Source organism: Haliotis asinina, chromosome 2 (assembly GCF_037392515.1).
Source record: "Haliotis asinina isolate JCU_RB_2024 chromosome 2, JCU_Hal_asi_v2, whole genome shotgun sequence".
NCBI lineage: Eukaryota > Metazoa > Mollusca > Gastropoda > Lepetellida > Haliotidae > Haliotis > Haliotis asinina.
Genome location: NC_090281.1, coordinates 52,680,817 through 52,695,916, shown reverse-complemented (window position 1 = coordinate 52,695,916; position 15,100 = coordinate 52,680,817). Strand labels below are relative to the sequence as shown.

General features: G+C 38.9%; 1 protein-coding gene across 1 annotated transcript; it reads right to left on the bottom strand.

The window, feature by feature from the left end:
* Positions 1 to 7,056: 7,056 nt before the first annotated feature.
* Positions 7,057 to 14,970, bottom strand: LOC137272676 (histone deacetylase complex subunit SAP30L-like). The gene is made up of 5 exons (XM_067805052.1): positions 14,780 to 14,970; positions 10,172 to 10,340; positions 8,820 to 8,942; positions 7,837 to 7,935; positions 7,057 to 7,316 (listed from the first exon to the last, which is right to left on the bottom strand). Exons 1-5 carry the CDS (start codon positions 14,782 to 14,784, stop codon positions 7,191 to 7,193), a joined length of 522 nt encoding a protein of 173 aa, XP_067661153.1. The 5' UTR covers positions 14,785 to 14,970; the 3' UTR covers positions 7,057 to 7,190.
* Between the last annotated feature and the right edge of the window lie 130 nt (positions 14,971 to 15,100).

The following is a 15,100-nucleotide window of genomic DNA, read 5'->3' as shown; positions in this document are numbered from 1 at the left end:
GTTTGTCTGCTTCCCGACTATGAACCTACTGAAGACAAATTCTAACTCAGAAGACCCGTGAAGGTCCCGGGGTAGAATAAGCCTTCAGCAACCCATGCTTGCCATTAAAGGCGACTCAGCTTGTCGTAAGAGGCGACTAACGGGATCGTGTGGTCAGCAAACTGACTTGGTTGACACGTCATCGGTTCCCAATTACGCAGATCGAGGCTCATGTTGTTGATCACTGTATTGTCTGGTCCAGACTCGATTATTTACAGACCGCTGGAATATTGCTGAGTGCGGCGTAAAACTAAAACTCACTTACTCACTCTAACTCAGACCGTCACGGTTTTGGTTAAAACGTAAACATTTTACACATACGTGACATTACAGAACCACCAGTGTGCTTGTACTCTGCGATCTTAGCGCTAAAGTGACCGTAACTCAAATATTTTAACATGGACGGACATACGGTATTCTTGGCACTAGGGCTGTATAGTACAATGGCACCTGAGCCTACATTTTCGAAGATGTCTTGATCTACGATAGTCCTGCGTTAATGTTTATGTATGACACTTACGACTACACGTATCTTAGCGCTAAGAGAGTTTCGAAAATATAGACCCTGGGCCCCGTTCCTCAAAGGTAGCGCTAGCCAGTCGTAAGTCTGTAAATGTATGGGAGTTACGATCACCTAAGGGTTACTATCGCTTTGAGGAACGGGGCCCAACTGGTCTCTTAAATTATATCGTATTCAAATCTCACGGAATATGACTGTTAATCCACGATATGTCCCTTGCTTGTACTGTGTTGGCCATTATTTTGTTCCGCTTAATCTACAACATTTCAGCTTTATGTCGGACTAGTATTCTGTGTCGTTGCAGTATGTGGACCATATATGACCATATTGCTTCACCTTCTTTGTCACTGTCTGTTTATGCTGAGCCGTCGTCATGAGTGACATGAGTGAGGTAATTTTACACCTCTTTTATAGTCAGTTTGCAATAAAGACGTACCGGTGAATTTCATTTTAAAAAAGTAAATCAAGAAGAGTGAAAATATGATTGCGAATCTTCATAATCGTACCACATAATTGTATTCAACTTAGGATAACAGTTGTTTACAAACGACCATAGATCAAATTGTTATTGTTGGTTTGTATTACAAGGGGGTACACACTTTAAATAAAACATGAAGAATAACTAGGGTTGGTCTAAGTTTAACGCTCATCACATACAGAACGTGCATTTGTTTCCTGTTCTATTTATAAAAACACATGCCATCACCACTTGCACATACCAGGATGTACACGTGCAGCACGTGATCCACGCACTATGGTAAAAAGTTACGGGTTGAAAATTCATGTCCTGCGAAGGCACCAAGCACATCGGCGATTAGAGTATGTGCACTTTTCAGTGGAAAAACAAGTAAGGTCAATGAACTTGAAGAGGCCAAGATACAATTCCACGACCAGTTCCATCAGTTGGGGCCGTCGTTGCAATAGATCTCACTCACTCACCTACATATCCCATTAAATTGTTCCAACAAATTGTTCCACAGGCACATTCCCGGAAACAGTCATGTGTCTGATCGACACCTCCCAAACCACGAGTGAAATGTTTTAGACTGCTTTTAGCGACATTCAAGCAATGTCAGGACGGGGACGCCAGTGAGAGAGTTTAATTTTAAGCCGCTTTTAACAACATTCCCGCAATATCACGGCGGGGGCACCAAAACTTGGCTTCACCAATTGTACCCACATGGGAAATCGAATCTAGGTCTTCAGCATAACATACCAACGTTTTAATCATTAGGCTACCCCAAAAATCATGAGTGGGTTTAATGCTGTTATCAAATGTTACATCCGGGATCTATGCAAAAGACTCTGCAGCAGAAATAAGTAATTTACATGAAAAGCAACTGTCAGGAACACCAACTTGGGTTGTCCATGGAGATTTGTGCAGGTCACCATGCTACCCATATATACCCGACAATGTATTTTTGCCCACATCATTCATGTTCATAGATATATAACGTGGTATTTGTACAATTTAGAGTAATGGCTGACATTGCTTTGCTGGCAGCTGAAGAAATGCTATAAATCCTGCTGGGGAGCCATGCAGGAAGCAGACGTATTGCAAATCCTCACGGACCCTCGTATGGTGGTCTTTCATCGCATGGAAGCGATCTCTTGCGCCCGTTTATATTGTGTTCGTAAATCGATAGTTTTATGTTAATGTTGATACATTTTAATGCTGTCAAACCAGGTTTTAAAATATGTGTGATAATCTAGTATTATATACTGTCCTTCGACATGTCATAATATTTTCACTCATTCTCTCCACACAGACACACACAGGGCTAATGTCTGGCGTGTTCATTTATCTTATTATAAATCATTAAAGTCATTACTGGATGTTGAGTATTATATCTCCAATGTATATCTAAAGAAACACAGACGTTGTTTATGCAATTGCCAATCCTATGCAGTCTAAGTAAACTTACTCTCAGTGTATTTCGTTACACTCCACCACAGAATGTAACAAAACCTAATAGAAGGTCGCGTCAGGTAACCTTTCAGCGACCAATGACGGTCCAATCAAATGCGATGCGGTTAAATAGATTTAACCAATTACACAACGGCTACTATTTAGGGATCGGAGGGACTTTCTAAATATTCAGGTCACCGACACAGATCTCTCCACAAACAAAAATCAGCATATAACAGTTATTTGACTTGCAGTATATACGCTTTGGGGTTTCTGTTGACATGGTTACCATTATCTAATATTTCAGCATATTGACATCCTTGAATATTGTCAAAAACACTATTTTCAGCGACTGTTTACTCACCGTTGTCATGGCAGTACGTACTCCGTGTGCATCACCCGAAAGCGATCGTACGCTAAATAACATTCGGAATCGTTCGTGTACGAACCTTTTCGAGATAAAAAGTTTATAAGGGATGTGCGGATGTGCACTTTCGCGATTTGGTAAGCTGTGCTTTGATTGGTCAATCTCAAAGGTTACCTGACGCGACCTCCCATAAGGTTTTGTTAGACTCAGTGGTGGAGTGTAACGAAAAGTACTGAGGATAAGTTTACTTAGACTGCAATCCTGTGTAATGTAAGATTTAAAGATGTCGTTGGAATCAGCAAAATACGTAAAATGTGTAGCAGTAATAGTTTGGAAGATGAACCACATTTTCAAATTTTTTGTGATGCACATTCCAATTTAAGAAGCAGAATTTACCAGAACTAAATTGTCCATCTACCGTAGGCAAATATTATAAGTTGTTAACATGTAAAGATAAGAATCTACTTATGAAAATTGCGCTGTTTATTAAACGTGCTTTTTTTTTATAAAAGGAATTTATTTATTCAGAGATAAACGAGACATACATGTTTACTCTGATGTATATCTTTAAACCGTATTGTCAATACATCATATATCACCTTGCATTTATTTACTGTACGTGGGCCAATGCCCTTTATACCGAAATAACGTCTCCCAATGTCTGGCGTGTTGTAAGCTCCGAGTTTAGGGAATGAGGGTTCTCTGGTCTGAAACGTGCTTATATCTTCTACACGGTACCGACAGCCGCACATGGCGTATGAGGACGTCGAACAGAGACATGTCACCAGGGCCCACATGTACAAACTAAAGTGATATCTTTGGGCTACGAACACATTCTGGAAGCTATCCCATTGCTTGTCCTCCGATGTTCATGGCTGACATAGACAACCCTCACTGTTCTCAAGGAGCCACCGCATGTCGAACAACGCCACTGAACATCACCATTGCCCATTCGACACCTGTTTTGTCGACGAAGTGAGACATTACTTTTATATTGCACGTGTACATTTAAAAAAAAATCATGAGGTATCATAGAATGAAGAGGGTCTTTAGCAATGTTTGCATGTTTTCAGAATTTAAGCATTTTGTTTAATTTTAGAAGAAACATTTTGCTGTAAAATTAATTAATTTTAAATTAGACCAGAAGTTTAATACATGTGTTCCGTGTACTTGTCAAGGTACAATTTGTCATAGTATGGGAGCTTAATTTCAGTGCAAGATATCTGACTTAAGTGTTTACAGGTTTCTGAAAGTCAACCTCTACGAACTGTGGCGTTGCCAACAGGAATTGCACAAACTTAACATGCCAGTTATTGTAAACTCTACTCTAAGGTAACCCTCATGAGTTGTTAGGGTCCGGCCATCCACATGAGACGTCACTCCAACAATATTCAGATGGTTAATCTAAGAACAGATCAAACACAGTCTAAGTAAACTCATTCTCAGTACTTTTCGTTACACTCCACCACTGAGTCTGTGTGGTCGTGGAATGTGATGGGGTGGGAGAAGAACACAATTCATTGCAGGTGTTGTAACATAGCTTAGAAGAAAACATAACACTGATGTATTTCCACATCCTGCTATTTCTCCAGGCTACCATGAACTGAACACCTGTGAGACAAAGTGGTCGATAACCGGACAGGTAACACTAACTCGGTTGCAACTACACATAGTTGACATCAGGATCAACATCCATCGGGACTTCTCTATCACGCCACGGCTTCAATGCACCGCAACTTCCTCTCTCACTACCTGTTCTGTGGCAAAGCAACTAGTGGTCACACTCTATATCCACATCGTTGGCCAAGCTGGTGTTGGTCATTGAACATGTAATGATAGAACATTGATCCGTCCAGTGTTTTGAGGTAATTTCAGTAACATAAAATCGACATCACTTTGTATCATTTGTTACGAGGAAGTTCTGAGTATAAAAACGCTGGTTGTTGTTTTGAGACACACACACGGACTTACACTCGGAATTACTGGAGTTGTGTGCCTCGGACTATCAACGTCCGTGCCTGACTACCCACTGTGGAAATTACCTCCATTTAGTATGTCTGATCTCACTGTAATGCCAAGACCCATTACCGTACACTTGTGTCACAACTGCATTGTATTAGAAATCTGTATTGTGATTCATTGTAACTTGCTCATTGTTTGCCCAATATATCATTGAATATTTCAGACTTGTGTTACATTTTGCTGGTTCACAGGGGATTTCTTACACCCTTTCTCATGGCAATTAACTAACTGTAAGACATTGTGTCTGCATGTTACAATTCATTGCTTATTATAAGTTTAACATTCGCACCATGACAAAAGGTCCTGTGATGTGGTGAGTTATACGTGGGCTTCCGTATGAAATGCTTGTCCCAAGAGGTGCTTGTGATGGTATGTCATGTGTGTGGATGAATGCTTATGATGTACATCTCTGGAATGTCTGGTCAAGCTTCGATTATTAACAGACCACCATCATATAACAGAAATATCACTGACAGAAGCCTTTAAAAGAAATGTTTGCCACAAATAAGGCAATGTCCACTGCCCCAAAAGAACAATGGAATATTGATGACACTGACCTTGAAAATAAGGTCACGGTCACCAAAACTGACTGGTGTCTGCATAACGAACCAATGTAGGCTGTCACCAATTTTGAAGATACTGGGTAAAATAGTTAATGAGATATTGCGTTAACAAGAATCTGAAAAGTGTCCAATGTGTCATGGTGACCTTGAAAATAAGGTCAAGGTCACCAAAAGTGACTGTGTCTGTGTAATCCCCAAGTGTAGGCTCTCACCAATTTTGAAGATGTCATGTACAACAGTTCATGAGATATTGTGTTAACAACAATTGGGACAAGAAACAGTGAAATCACGAGAATCAGTCATCTTTCAAAGGTCACATGCAACGAAAAAATCAAACATAATTAAAACATAGTTATCACTTGTTCATGATACTTAAATGCATTAGTGATTGTGCAAAAAACAAATTACACAAAATTATAAGTGTATAATTACAAATCAAAAGTGTAATATTTTGTACTTGGGTTTACCTCCCTTGAAATATCGAAACAAAGCAGCCATGATACCGAACCCAGTCAGGGCCGGTGGATGTGCACTCATGTGTAACGAGGCCTTGTCATTGGCCACTAGTTCATTTGCTGAAACGCTTAGCCGCCTCTTTGTTTATGGTTTATAATCAAATTGCAAATGATCAGTAATTGATGTTGTGCATTGCATATTGTTATTGTCGGCAGGCAGACATGTAGGTGTTAACTAACCAGACATTGAGATTTCTCTGTGACAGGGTCTGCTTACCACAATAAACATGTTTTTTGTGTAACAAGTAGATTATTTACTTGTTTATGTACACAACCAAGATTAGACTACTGCTCACGACCTCATACTCAGGGCAGGCATACTGTTTCAAGCTATGTAAACCTACTCACTGCGCATGTGTTATGAGCGCTGGGGGAAAATTAGGGAATTGTTTGAACTCAGATTTCCCAGGTGTTTTTACAGCATGTTTTTTTTTTTCAACTTTATAGGTTTAACTGGCATTTTTGATGATTTGTGTCCCGAAGTGCATACCGAAAGGAATCAGAATCTGCAAAGTTGTGTTTTACATTGCATATGACCTTTAACCATGTTTAATGTCAGGGTTGGGGATCAAAGTGAAAACCCTCCCAACAAAGACAACTTAAACAAAGTCACACAATCCACAGTAACTGGCTCCTGGGTACTTGGGAACTGGTGAGTGAGTGAGTGAGTGAGTGAGTGAGTGAGTGAGTGAGTGAGTGAGTGAGTGAGTGAGTGAGTGAGTGAGTGAGTGAGTGAGTGAGTGAGTGAGTGAGTGAGTGAGTGAGTGAGTGAGTGAGTGAGTGAGTGAGTGAGTGAGTGAGTGAGTGAGTGAGTGAGTGAGTGAGTGAGTGAGTGAGTGAGTGAGTGAGTGAGTGAGTGAGTGAGTGAGTGAGTGAGTGAGTGAGTGAGTGAGTGAGTGAGTGAGTGAGTGAGTGAGTGAGTGAGTGAGTGAGTGAGTGAGTGAGTGAAATGTCTAAGCTGGCAATATTCCACCAATATCAGAGTAGGGAACAACAGAAATGGGCTTTACATATTTAACCCAAGTGGAAATAAAAATTTTGTCTTCAGCGTGACAAGCAAATACCTTAACCACTGAGCTAACCTACTGCCCCCTTAAACAGTAGACAACATGAAAAAAATATATGTCATGTTTACTTTATTCATTTTCCATATTTTTATGGTCCAGTTGGTATCACACAATAACATACAAAATGAGAGTGGAGTTCAAATGTAACATCAAAACAATATATGTAAAATATAAATGAAAAACATGGACTAGCTGTGGACTGTATCAATGTATTTCTGGTCAAACCGACTCTTGTAGTTTTTTGCCATATAGATAAAGTAGGTCAGAGCCTCTTTCTCAACAACGGGGATGGTGCGGAAATGTCGAGCAACGGCCTGAAATAAACATCCAAATGTTAGTGTTAGACAGTAGACTACTGCGAGTATCAGAAAAGGAATATAACTGGCACTGAATTAACTAAGTTGTCAGCAACAACCATTGCGCTTAAGAGTTATCACCCTTTTGTTTATCAAAACGACAGATTAATCATTTTGAGGAGTTTCATGCCCACTCTCTTACCCAGAGTTCCATGCAGCAAACATAGACTTCTGCTACAGGCAGGCACCATGTGAATATTCACATCTTTCAGAGCCATTCAAGAAACACTATTTCCATTGTGTAGCTATCCTTTGTTGACATTAGTTGCAAAGATCTACATGCTGTCAATGAAGTCCCACAGACAGCTAGCAATACAATTTCTTTAACCTACAGATACGTGTTGTTATAAATTTCACTGTGAAGAGTTGTAGTAGTATAGCTATATAAATTACAATTATGCTATACAATATACTGAGTACACCTAAGGACTTATATTAGACCAGTATGTTCTGAATTCAGTGTGAGAGACTTGCTTACTTCTGCCAGTTGTGCTTTGTTGAGACCAGGCCGTGTGGAGATTTTGAAGTGACGTTTGTAGCGTCGTAGGGCATTTACAGGCATTTGGAAAAAGTCAATCTGAAACAAAAAAATATTGTAACTATACTCAAAATGCAAAGGTACAAATATCAGAGCTCCAGATTTAGCCCATGTGGGTACTGTACCTATGTTTGAAGGGAGCGGGTATTATGAATGTTGAGCAGGTATTATGAATGTTGAGCAGGTATTATGAACGTTGAGCGGGTATTATGAATGTTGAGCGGGTATTATGAACGTTGAGCGGGTATTATGAACGTTGAGCGGGTATTATGAATGTTGAGCAGGTATTATGAACGCTGAGCGGGTATTATGAATGTTGAGCGGGTATTATGAACGCTGAGCAGGTATTATGAACGCTGAGCGGGTATTATGAACGTTGAGTGGGTATTATGAACGCTGAGCGGGTATTATGAATGTTGAGCAGGTATTATGAACGTTGAGCGGGTATTATGAATGTTGAGCAGGTATTATGAACGTTGAGCGGGTATTATGAATGTTGAGCAGGTATTTCATTTTTCATTACCCACTGCTTTCAAATATGTGGGGATTTCAGTGATTTTACTCACCTAAGTATATATCATTGAGTAAGTTTACTAAGCAGGTATGTACGTCCTTATGTCATACCTAAGCAAGACTAACTTAAATATAATGGAAATGATTTCGCAAAAAATTACTCTATACACGTTTTAAACTTTTTGCATATCTAATATTTTAAATGTGTAATTGGTATGCAACAATTATTATATTTTATTAGGAAATTTTTTATGCTTATTTTACCCAGATACGCAGCTTATCTGAGCTTCTACATATATCATCAGGTCTCCAGTGGTAACGAAGCCAGTTCTTATCCTTATCTCAATGCCAAGTATTTTAACTCGACCCTCAACATCCTTGGTCCCTGGAAGACAAGATTTTCCAAGTACCTCTGGTACATCATCGTCCCCATCAGGCGATCCTCGGTCATCCTCACTGTCCTTCCTCTTCCGCTTGCTGCGGACACTCTGAATCATGTTCTTGTGAAAGTCACAGATGTAGATGTGTGACACCTGCAAATGTTGAACCGAAAGGGTGAGTCATCACATATGTACCACCTATTGTCAACAGCTAAATTATAAACAATGTAACACCTCTTAATTACAGGTGTGTCATCACATGTCCGATCAAAGATGAATAAATAACCACTGCGGTACCTATTTAAAACCTGTAAAAACTAACGCCCAATCTCAAACAAAACACATATTGGTATATTACTGTATAATTGGTAATGAAGAAATAGCAGAATTTTTAAGGTTTTCAAAAGTGCTTTATTTGGCCTGCTGCGCATGAGTTTTTATTTCTAACCCACAGCATCTTGTGTGCACGTTTCAATGTTGCACTCGAGAAACAGAAGTTGTCATCTATTAATTTAGTGTTAAATCTAGCTGTCATTTTCCACCTCCTAATATGCAATAGCTTGTAACAATGTGGTTAAAACAAAAGTATGCTGTATTCGTTAAACATTTGAAGCCTTCATTCATTAAAATGATAAAGGCATTACAAGTTGTTAAGTGTGGGGATTTTGATAGCAAAGGTACACAATCCCCTAGAGAGAGTTGCCCCCCTTTGACCACTTCATAAGCAGAAACACCCACTGTTTTAAACACACCCCAATTAATTGTGCCATAAATTTAGATGTTCTAAAAATTGCTAAAAATATATTGATTACATAACACCTAAATACAGTAGCTTATTTTGGAGTTTTACAAAATAATATTTTAGCCAACATAATGGGTCATGTCAAAATGTCCATTAGGCACTATATGTGATGGCAACTAACCAAATTCTGAGACTCTAGCCAGAAAACCCAGTAGTAACATAAGAAACAATCGATGTGGTCAGGGTTCAATGACCAGTCATGTCAGTTAAGACCACCTGATTTAGTCATGTACAACAACTTGAAAACAGCAGTAAACCTATTCAAACCTATATGTAGAATTCTGTGTAATGCGGGGATTTATTTACTCTTGCTCAGTGAGCGACATTCAGTCCAAGACATCAGGAAATGAAAGGGAAAATTTTCAATAAAAGATATCCCAAAACAAGAATAAGAAACAAATATTGTGAGCAATATCATTTCCATCCCTTTTTACCAGCTGACTGCTTTCAGTTCAGCATAAACTTTATAAAGCTGCAGTAATGTCATCCTGTTGTTCACACCAGGCCTCCAGTTTAGTGATAAAGGTAATTAAATCAAGGCAGTGGCGTGAAACAACTTTACTTGACTCATGACACTCACGCTGTCATCCCTGGTGAGTTTTAGCTTTCGTTGCTGAACTGTCTTCTGTATACGTTTGCTGTAACTGGCATTGCCTGCTTGCCGTGTGCATCGCTCATTGCTGTCAATCAAGCAGCAGATCTGGTCATGCCCCCCACGACTGTCTTCCTCTGTGCTGAAGCCATTAGTACTGGAAAACAATGTCTACAATATTAACAGGTACAATAGATGAAAATTATCGATTTTTTTCATGTAGGTGCAAAATATAAAAAAGTAGCATCTAATCACTTATGGAATGAAACAATTATTCCTTGTCATACACTTTTCAGAGATCAGTATCAAGAAAGTGCATCTTGTCTGAAGCAGAAGAAAACAAACATTTTTTCAGTTTCTCTTATTTTCAAGATTCTAGCATCAAGGAAGAACCATGGAGGCTCTATTGCCCACAGGTACATCAAACAAGGTTCTAGTCAATCTCCGCCCTCAAACTACTCAATCATGTTAACAAGTGTACAGTCTGTCTGAGACAAAATGATACTGATGAACTGCAATCTAACACAAAAGTAGACACAAAAGAATCAAACCAACATAGAGTGCAATAAAACACAGACCAACAGATCCCAAAATGGCAAAATTTGTCACGAAAATAAAAAAGTCGTCAATCAGCAGTAATCACACGCCTGATGTCATTAATGCATGTGCACCTTGCTTTTCATGCTGTTCCTTTAGCACATTTTTGTTAGTATTTGACTATCTAATTTCCTCTTCCTACATTTTCATTTATGTCATCCATAACTTCCACATCTGTCAATGACTGTAGCAAATTGTGTTCAATTACTTTCATAATTAACACTTTTAGACGTGTTTTTCTGTGACATGCACAATGCTGAATTTCTCTGTCTGTGATCAGGCAGTCACATAGTAGGTAGTCACCTGTACACATAACGAGAGACCGCCTCAAGTACATGTTAAGTCCTCTACTGTTTAGCTGCCACTGCACAGTGTTGTACATGTTTGCTGAACTGGCTTCAATCACAAGTTGCTTTATAAGACATAAAGAGCTTCGCGAGGGACACACCTCTCTACGATTTGATAGAAATAATGTGTGGTTAGTAGAAGGTGTGAGAGTAAGTTTAATTCGACATAGCCTTGATTCATTCCTTTGAACTTTTTAACTTAATGTAATCTTAATATATTTTTTTTCCAATATAAATGATAAAGGCTGATAGCTAGTAAACTACTCAAAAAAAGAAAAGAAACGCATTGCTAGTATTTTTCCATGTAAGTTTTTGAAACTGAATCATTGGTGTTTATGTACTCAGTATAACTACGGTGAACGCTGTCTTCAAACACTTCCAAGTTTGAATCCATTGTCACTGCGGGCAACTCACCAAAATGCACAAAATCTGTTTTCCTCAATAAATTTTCTTACGGGAAGAAATTAATGCGTTTCCTTTTGCATGCACATTCCATGCATTATTTCTAATAAAAGTTGGGGGGTTTCAATGCTCTTGCAACAGCTGACAATCTTAAATTTGGTGTTACAGTCATGCCTCGACTTACTGAGGCTCACCCGCAACAATGCGATTGGTCATTTGGAGGCTGGAGAGTCTCAGTCTGCGATTGCAAGGGAACTGAATGTGTCTCTGAGAACCATAGCAAGACTTTGGCATCACTACCAGTAGCGAGGTTCAACATGTGAGGTCGACCCTGTGCGACCACGTCCGCTCAGAACAGGTTTATTCAGCTTCAACATTTGTGGAACAGGATTACCACAGCATCCTCCACAACATCAGTAGTGTCAGAACAATTTCTGATCAGACTGAGGAACCGCTTACGTGAGGCTGGTATTTGTTCCAGAAGACCTTTGCGAGGACCAGTTGTTACATGTCAACATTGGCAACAACGCAGACGATGGTGTCACCAGCCTCTTCCATGGCCATTGCAAAGGTGGAGAACTGTTATCTTCAGTGATGAGTCACGCTACATGCTGCGATGTCCCGACAGAAGAGTATGTGTATATCGACGTTGTAACGAATGCTATGCTGAAAATTGTTTCCAGGAAGTGGACACATTTGGTGGTGGAGGTGTCATGGTTTGGGTTGGCATTTCATACAATGGCAGGACAGATCTCATTCAGGTCCAGGGCAATTTGACAGCTCGACGTTACCGTAATGAAATCATGTCCTTCTTTTCATGAACCACCAGAACGTCATTTTTCAGCATGATAACGTTCGGCCACATGCAGCAAGAATAACCAGGTTCTTGATTGGCCCTCATGATCACCGGATCTTAGCCCTATTGAACATTTGAGGGACAAATTGGATCATCGTGTGTGACAGCATGACCATCAGCCCCAGACATTACCTGCTCTGTTTGTGGCCTTGAGGGCAGAGTACAAACTCATTCCAAGGCACTTCATTCGGATTCTGGTCCAGTCTATGGGACACCGATGCCAAGCAACCATTGATGCTAATGGTGGCAACACAAGATACTGACTGCTCTGCGACCTTGACCTTTGAACACTTGTCATTTGTAATGTACAGTTTCTTGCAGCATTGGACCATTAACACTCATTCAAGTTCTCTTCATGACTGCCATGTATTACTGAACCTTAAGTGTATAAACTGACAACAATTTTCAGCTATGCATTTATTTTTTTTGAGTAGTATTTTAATGAGAGAAATGCTGTATTGCTTTTAAGAAGTGTGGTGAGATAGTGTGCCTTAAATGTTGTCAGCTTTCTAAACAATATGTGCAATATGTAGATGTTATCCAACAACTATTTGAAAGTATTCACATTTTCTGCTTTATGTTTCTCAATGGTGAATTTGTTCATGATTCAAATTTCAATTAAAAATAATAAATATGAAACATCAAACTGAGAGAATGACAGGACCTGATTCACAAATATGGTAGCGGTAATGACATATTCAAAGGAACTACCTAAATTTTTTTTTCCATAAAGAAAAGTCTCTGTTGCTTCTTCTAAACAGAGAAAATGTGAAAAACAAAAATTGGACTGTAAGCAATATTTTCAATCATTAGAACTATAAGTTTCAGGAACTGGAATACATGTTATCTATTACTTTATTTCTGCAATAGATTCACGTCACCCATGACCTGTTTATTCAACGTCTTGAAATAAGCTGATCTTGTGTACAGAGTGTCGCTATCTGATTGAAATTAACTCTTGTTATACAAAGAGCAAGATACAGTTTGCTGGTTGCATAATACAAGGTGTGACATGTTCTTTTGGAGAAAGTAGAGTGTGATGTAAAATCATGTTTGTCATGAATTGAATATCAGTCTGATCTTGACAAATGAGAGAACCAATCTTAGTGAATCACACAATTCTTTATTTAAAATGTTTACATCTGAACTAACCTGAGAAAATTGCATGTTATATTTGACACAATACATTTAAATAGCAAACTATTTGTTGTTAAAACAATTTGGAAATGTGTGTTCTTGATTGGGAATTTTGTCATATTTAGTCAAAAGTATCAAAATATACTGATCAAGAACAAAATGAATTAATCTGTACATTTAAATTATAAATATTACATACAATTTCTCATGGAGTTCTGGAATTATTCCATTTTTGACTCAATTTGTCTCTAATTATGGATTCATTAATTTCCAAAGCTATTTCTGCCATTTCATTTTCTACCTAAACTGTTGCATACTAAATGTAAATGTTTCGCTTGCATTGCACAATCACTTTAATATTCATATTCATATAAGTGTATTTATACCATACCAAAGTTAACAATTTATTGTCATACTTTGACAGCCACTTTTGGGTCTGTTTTGCCTGATTTCTTGTAACCTCTGCTATAAAACATTCTTTAGGTTTAGATTCTAGAATGAGACAAATCCCTACTGATGCTGAACAGCTTTACCTTTGTGACCAGAATTTATTTGTATCTAACACACTATCAGCCAGTCTTCTGTTCAGAGTACAAACCAGAAACTGGTTTCACAAATCGTACCCATTTGAGGATTTAAACCTGAACACTCAGGGTGACGTGCATACGCTTAACCACTTGGCTACCCTATATACCCCTTTCTGTTCAGAATCAACATGGAAAAAGTTCATCTCAGTGCTGATTTCAGTCTTATTTATAGGATGGCCAATTATCTGTATCTGTCATACATTGCAGGAAGGTTGATCATTAGTAGTTTAATTCAATAGCACTATGCATCTACTTTACTCACGTTAGTAAATAGTTAGTCTTCAACCATGTGTCTCTGCCTGTGTGTCGATGCAAGGTTACCCATGAATCAGCTGTAAGAAGCTTGGATCATTTGACTCTTAAAGGTCTTTTCGTTTTGACAACAGCGAAAAGCTAGGTTTCTCTTTCTCTTCACATGTTCATTAAGGAGAATATCTCTCTTGCTCTTAATTCCTATATTCAGTTAGTATGAAACTAAACAAGTATCACTAAGGTACGCGTAAAAACACAAGTAGCATTTGCGAAGGACAAAATTTCCCGAGAAATATAGACCACCCTAAAATCATCGTCTCGTCGAGTGACACAGACTGAGACTCCCAAGCCAACAAGGAGACAGAAACGTCGAGGAAATATATTCGCGTCAGCAGATGTCTAGAGCGCATGTGCTTACCTCATAGTGTCAGACACTCCACGACTGCACTGTCTAGGAGCCGCAAATCAAGCTCTAATCTCTCGGTGTCTGATGTAATGCCAGCTAGACTGCAAGTCACCGGCAGAATCTTCCTACTGAACAACGAAGCGAGTGAAATGGCGGCGTGTTTTCGTGTTGATCTGCGAGGTCAGAGGTTGCATGACGTAGCTGACATATATGGACATGGCCACGCCTATTCATAAATCGTAAACACTGTCGATAGAGAAAATGAATTACGGTATATGTGGACAATAGAGTCACAATTCGTTTACAAATACACAGAAATAAAAGAAACATAGC

What these genes read in the sequence shown, in the direction of transcription:
- LOC137272676 (XM_067805052.1), bottom strand. An exon ending in AACTCACCAGGGATGACAGC is followed by an intron (nt 8,943 to 10,171) that starts GTGAGTGTCATG and finishes CAACATTTGCAG; the next exon opens with GTGTCACACATCTACATCTG. An exon ending in ACAAAGCACAACTGGCAGAA is followed by an intron (nt 7,317 to 7,836) that starts GTAAGCAAGTCT and finishes TGTTTATTTCAG; the next exon opens with GCCGTTGCTCGACATTTCCG.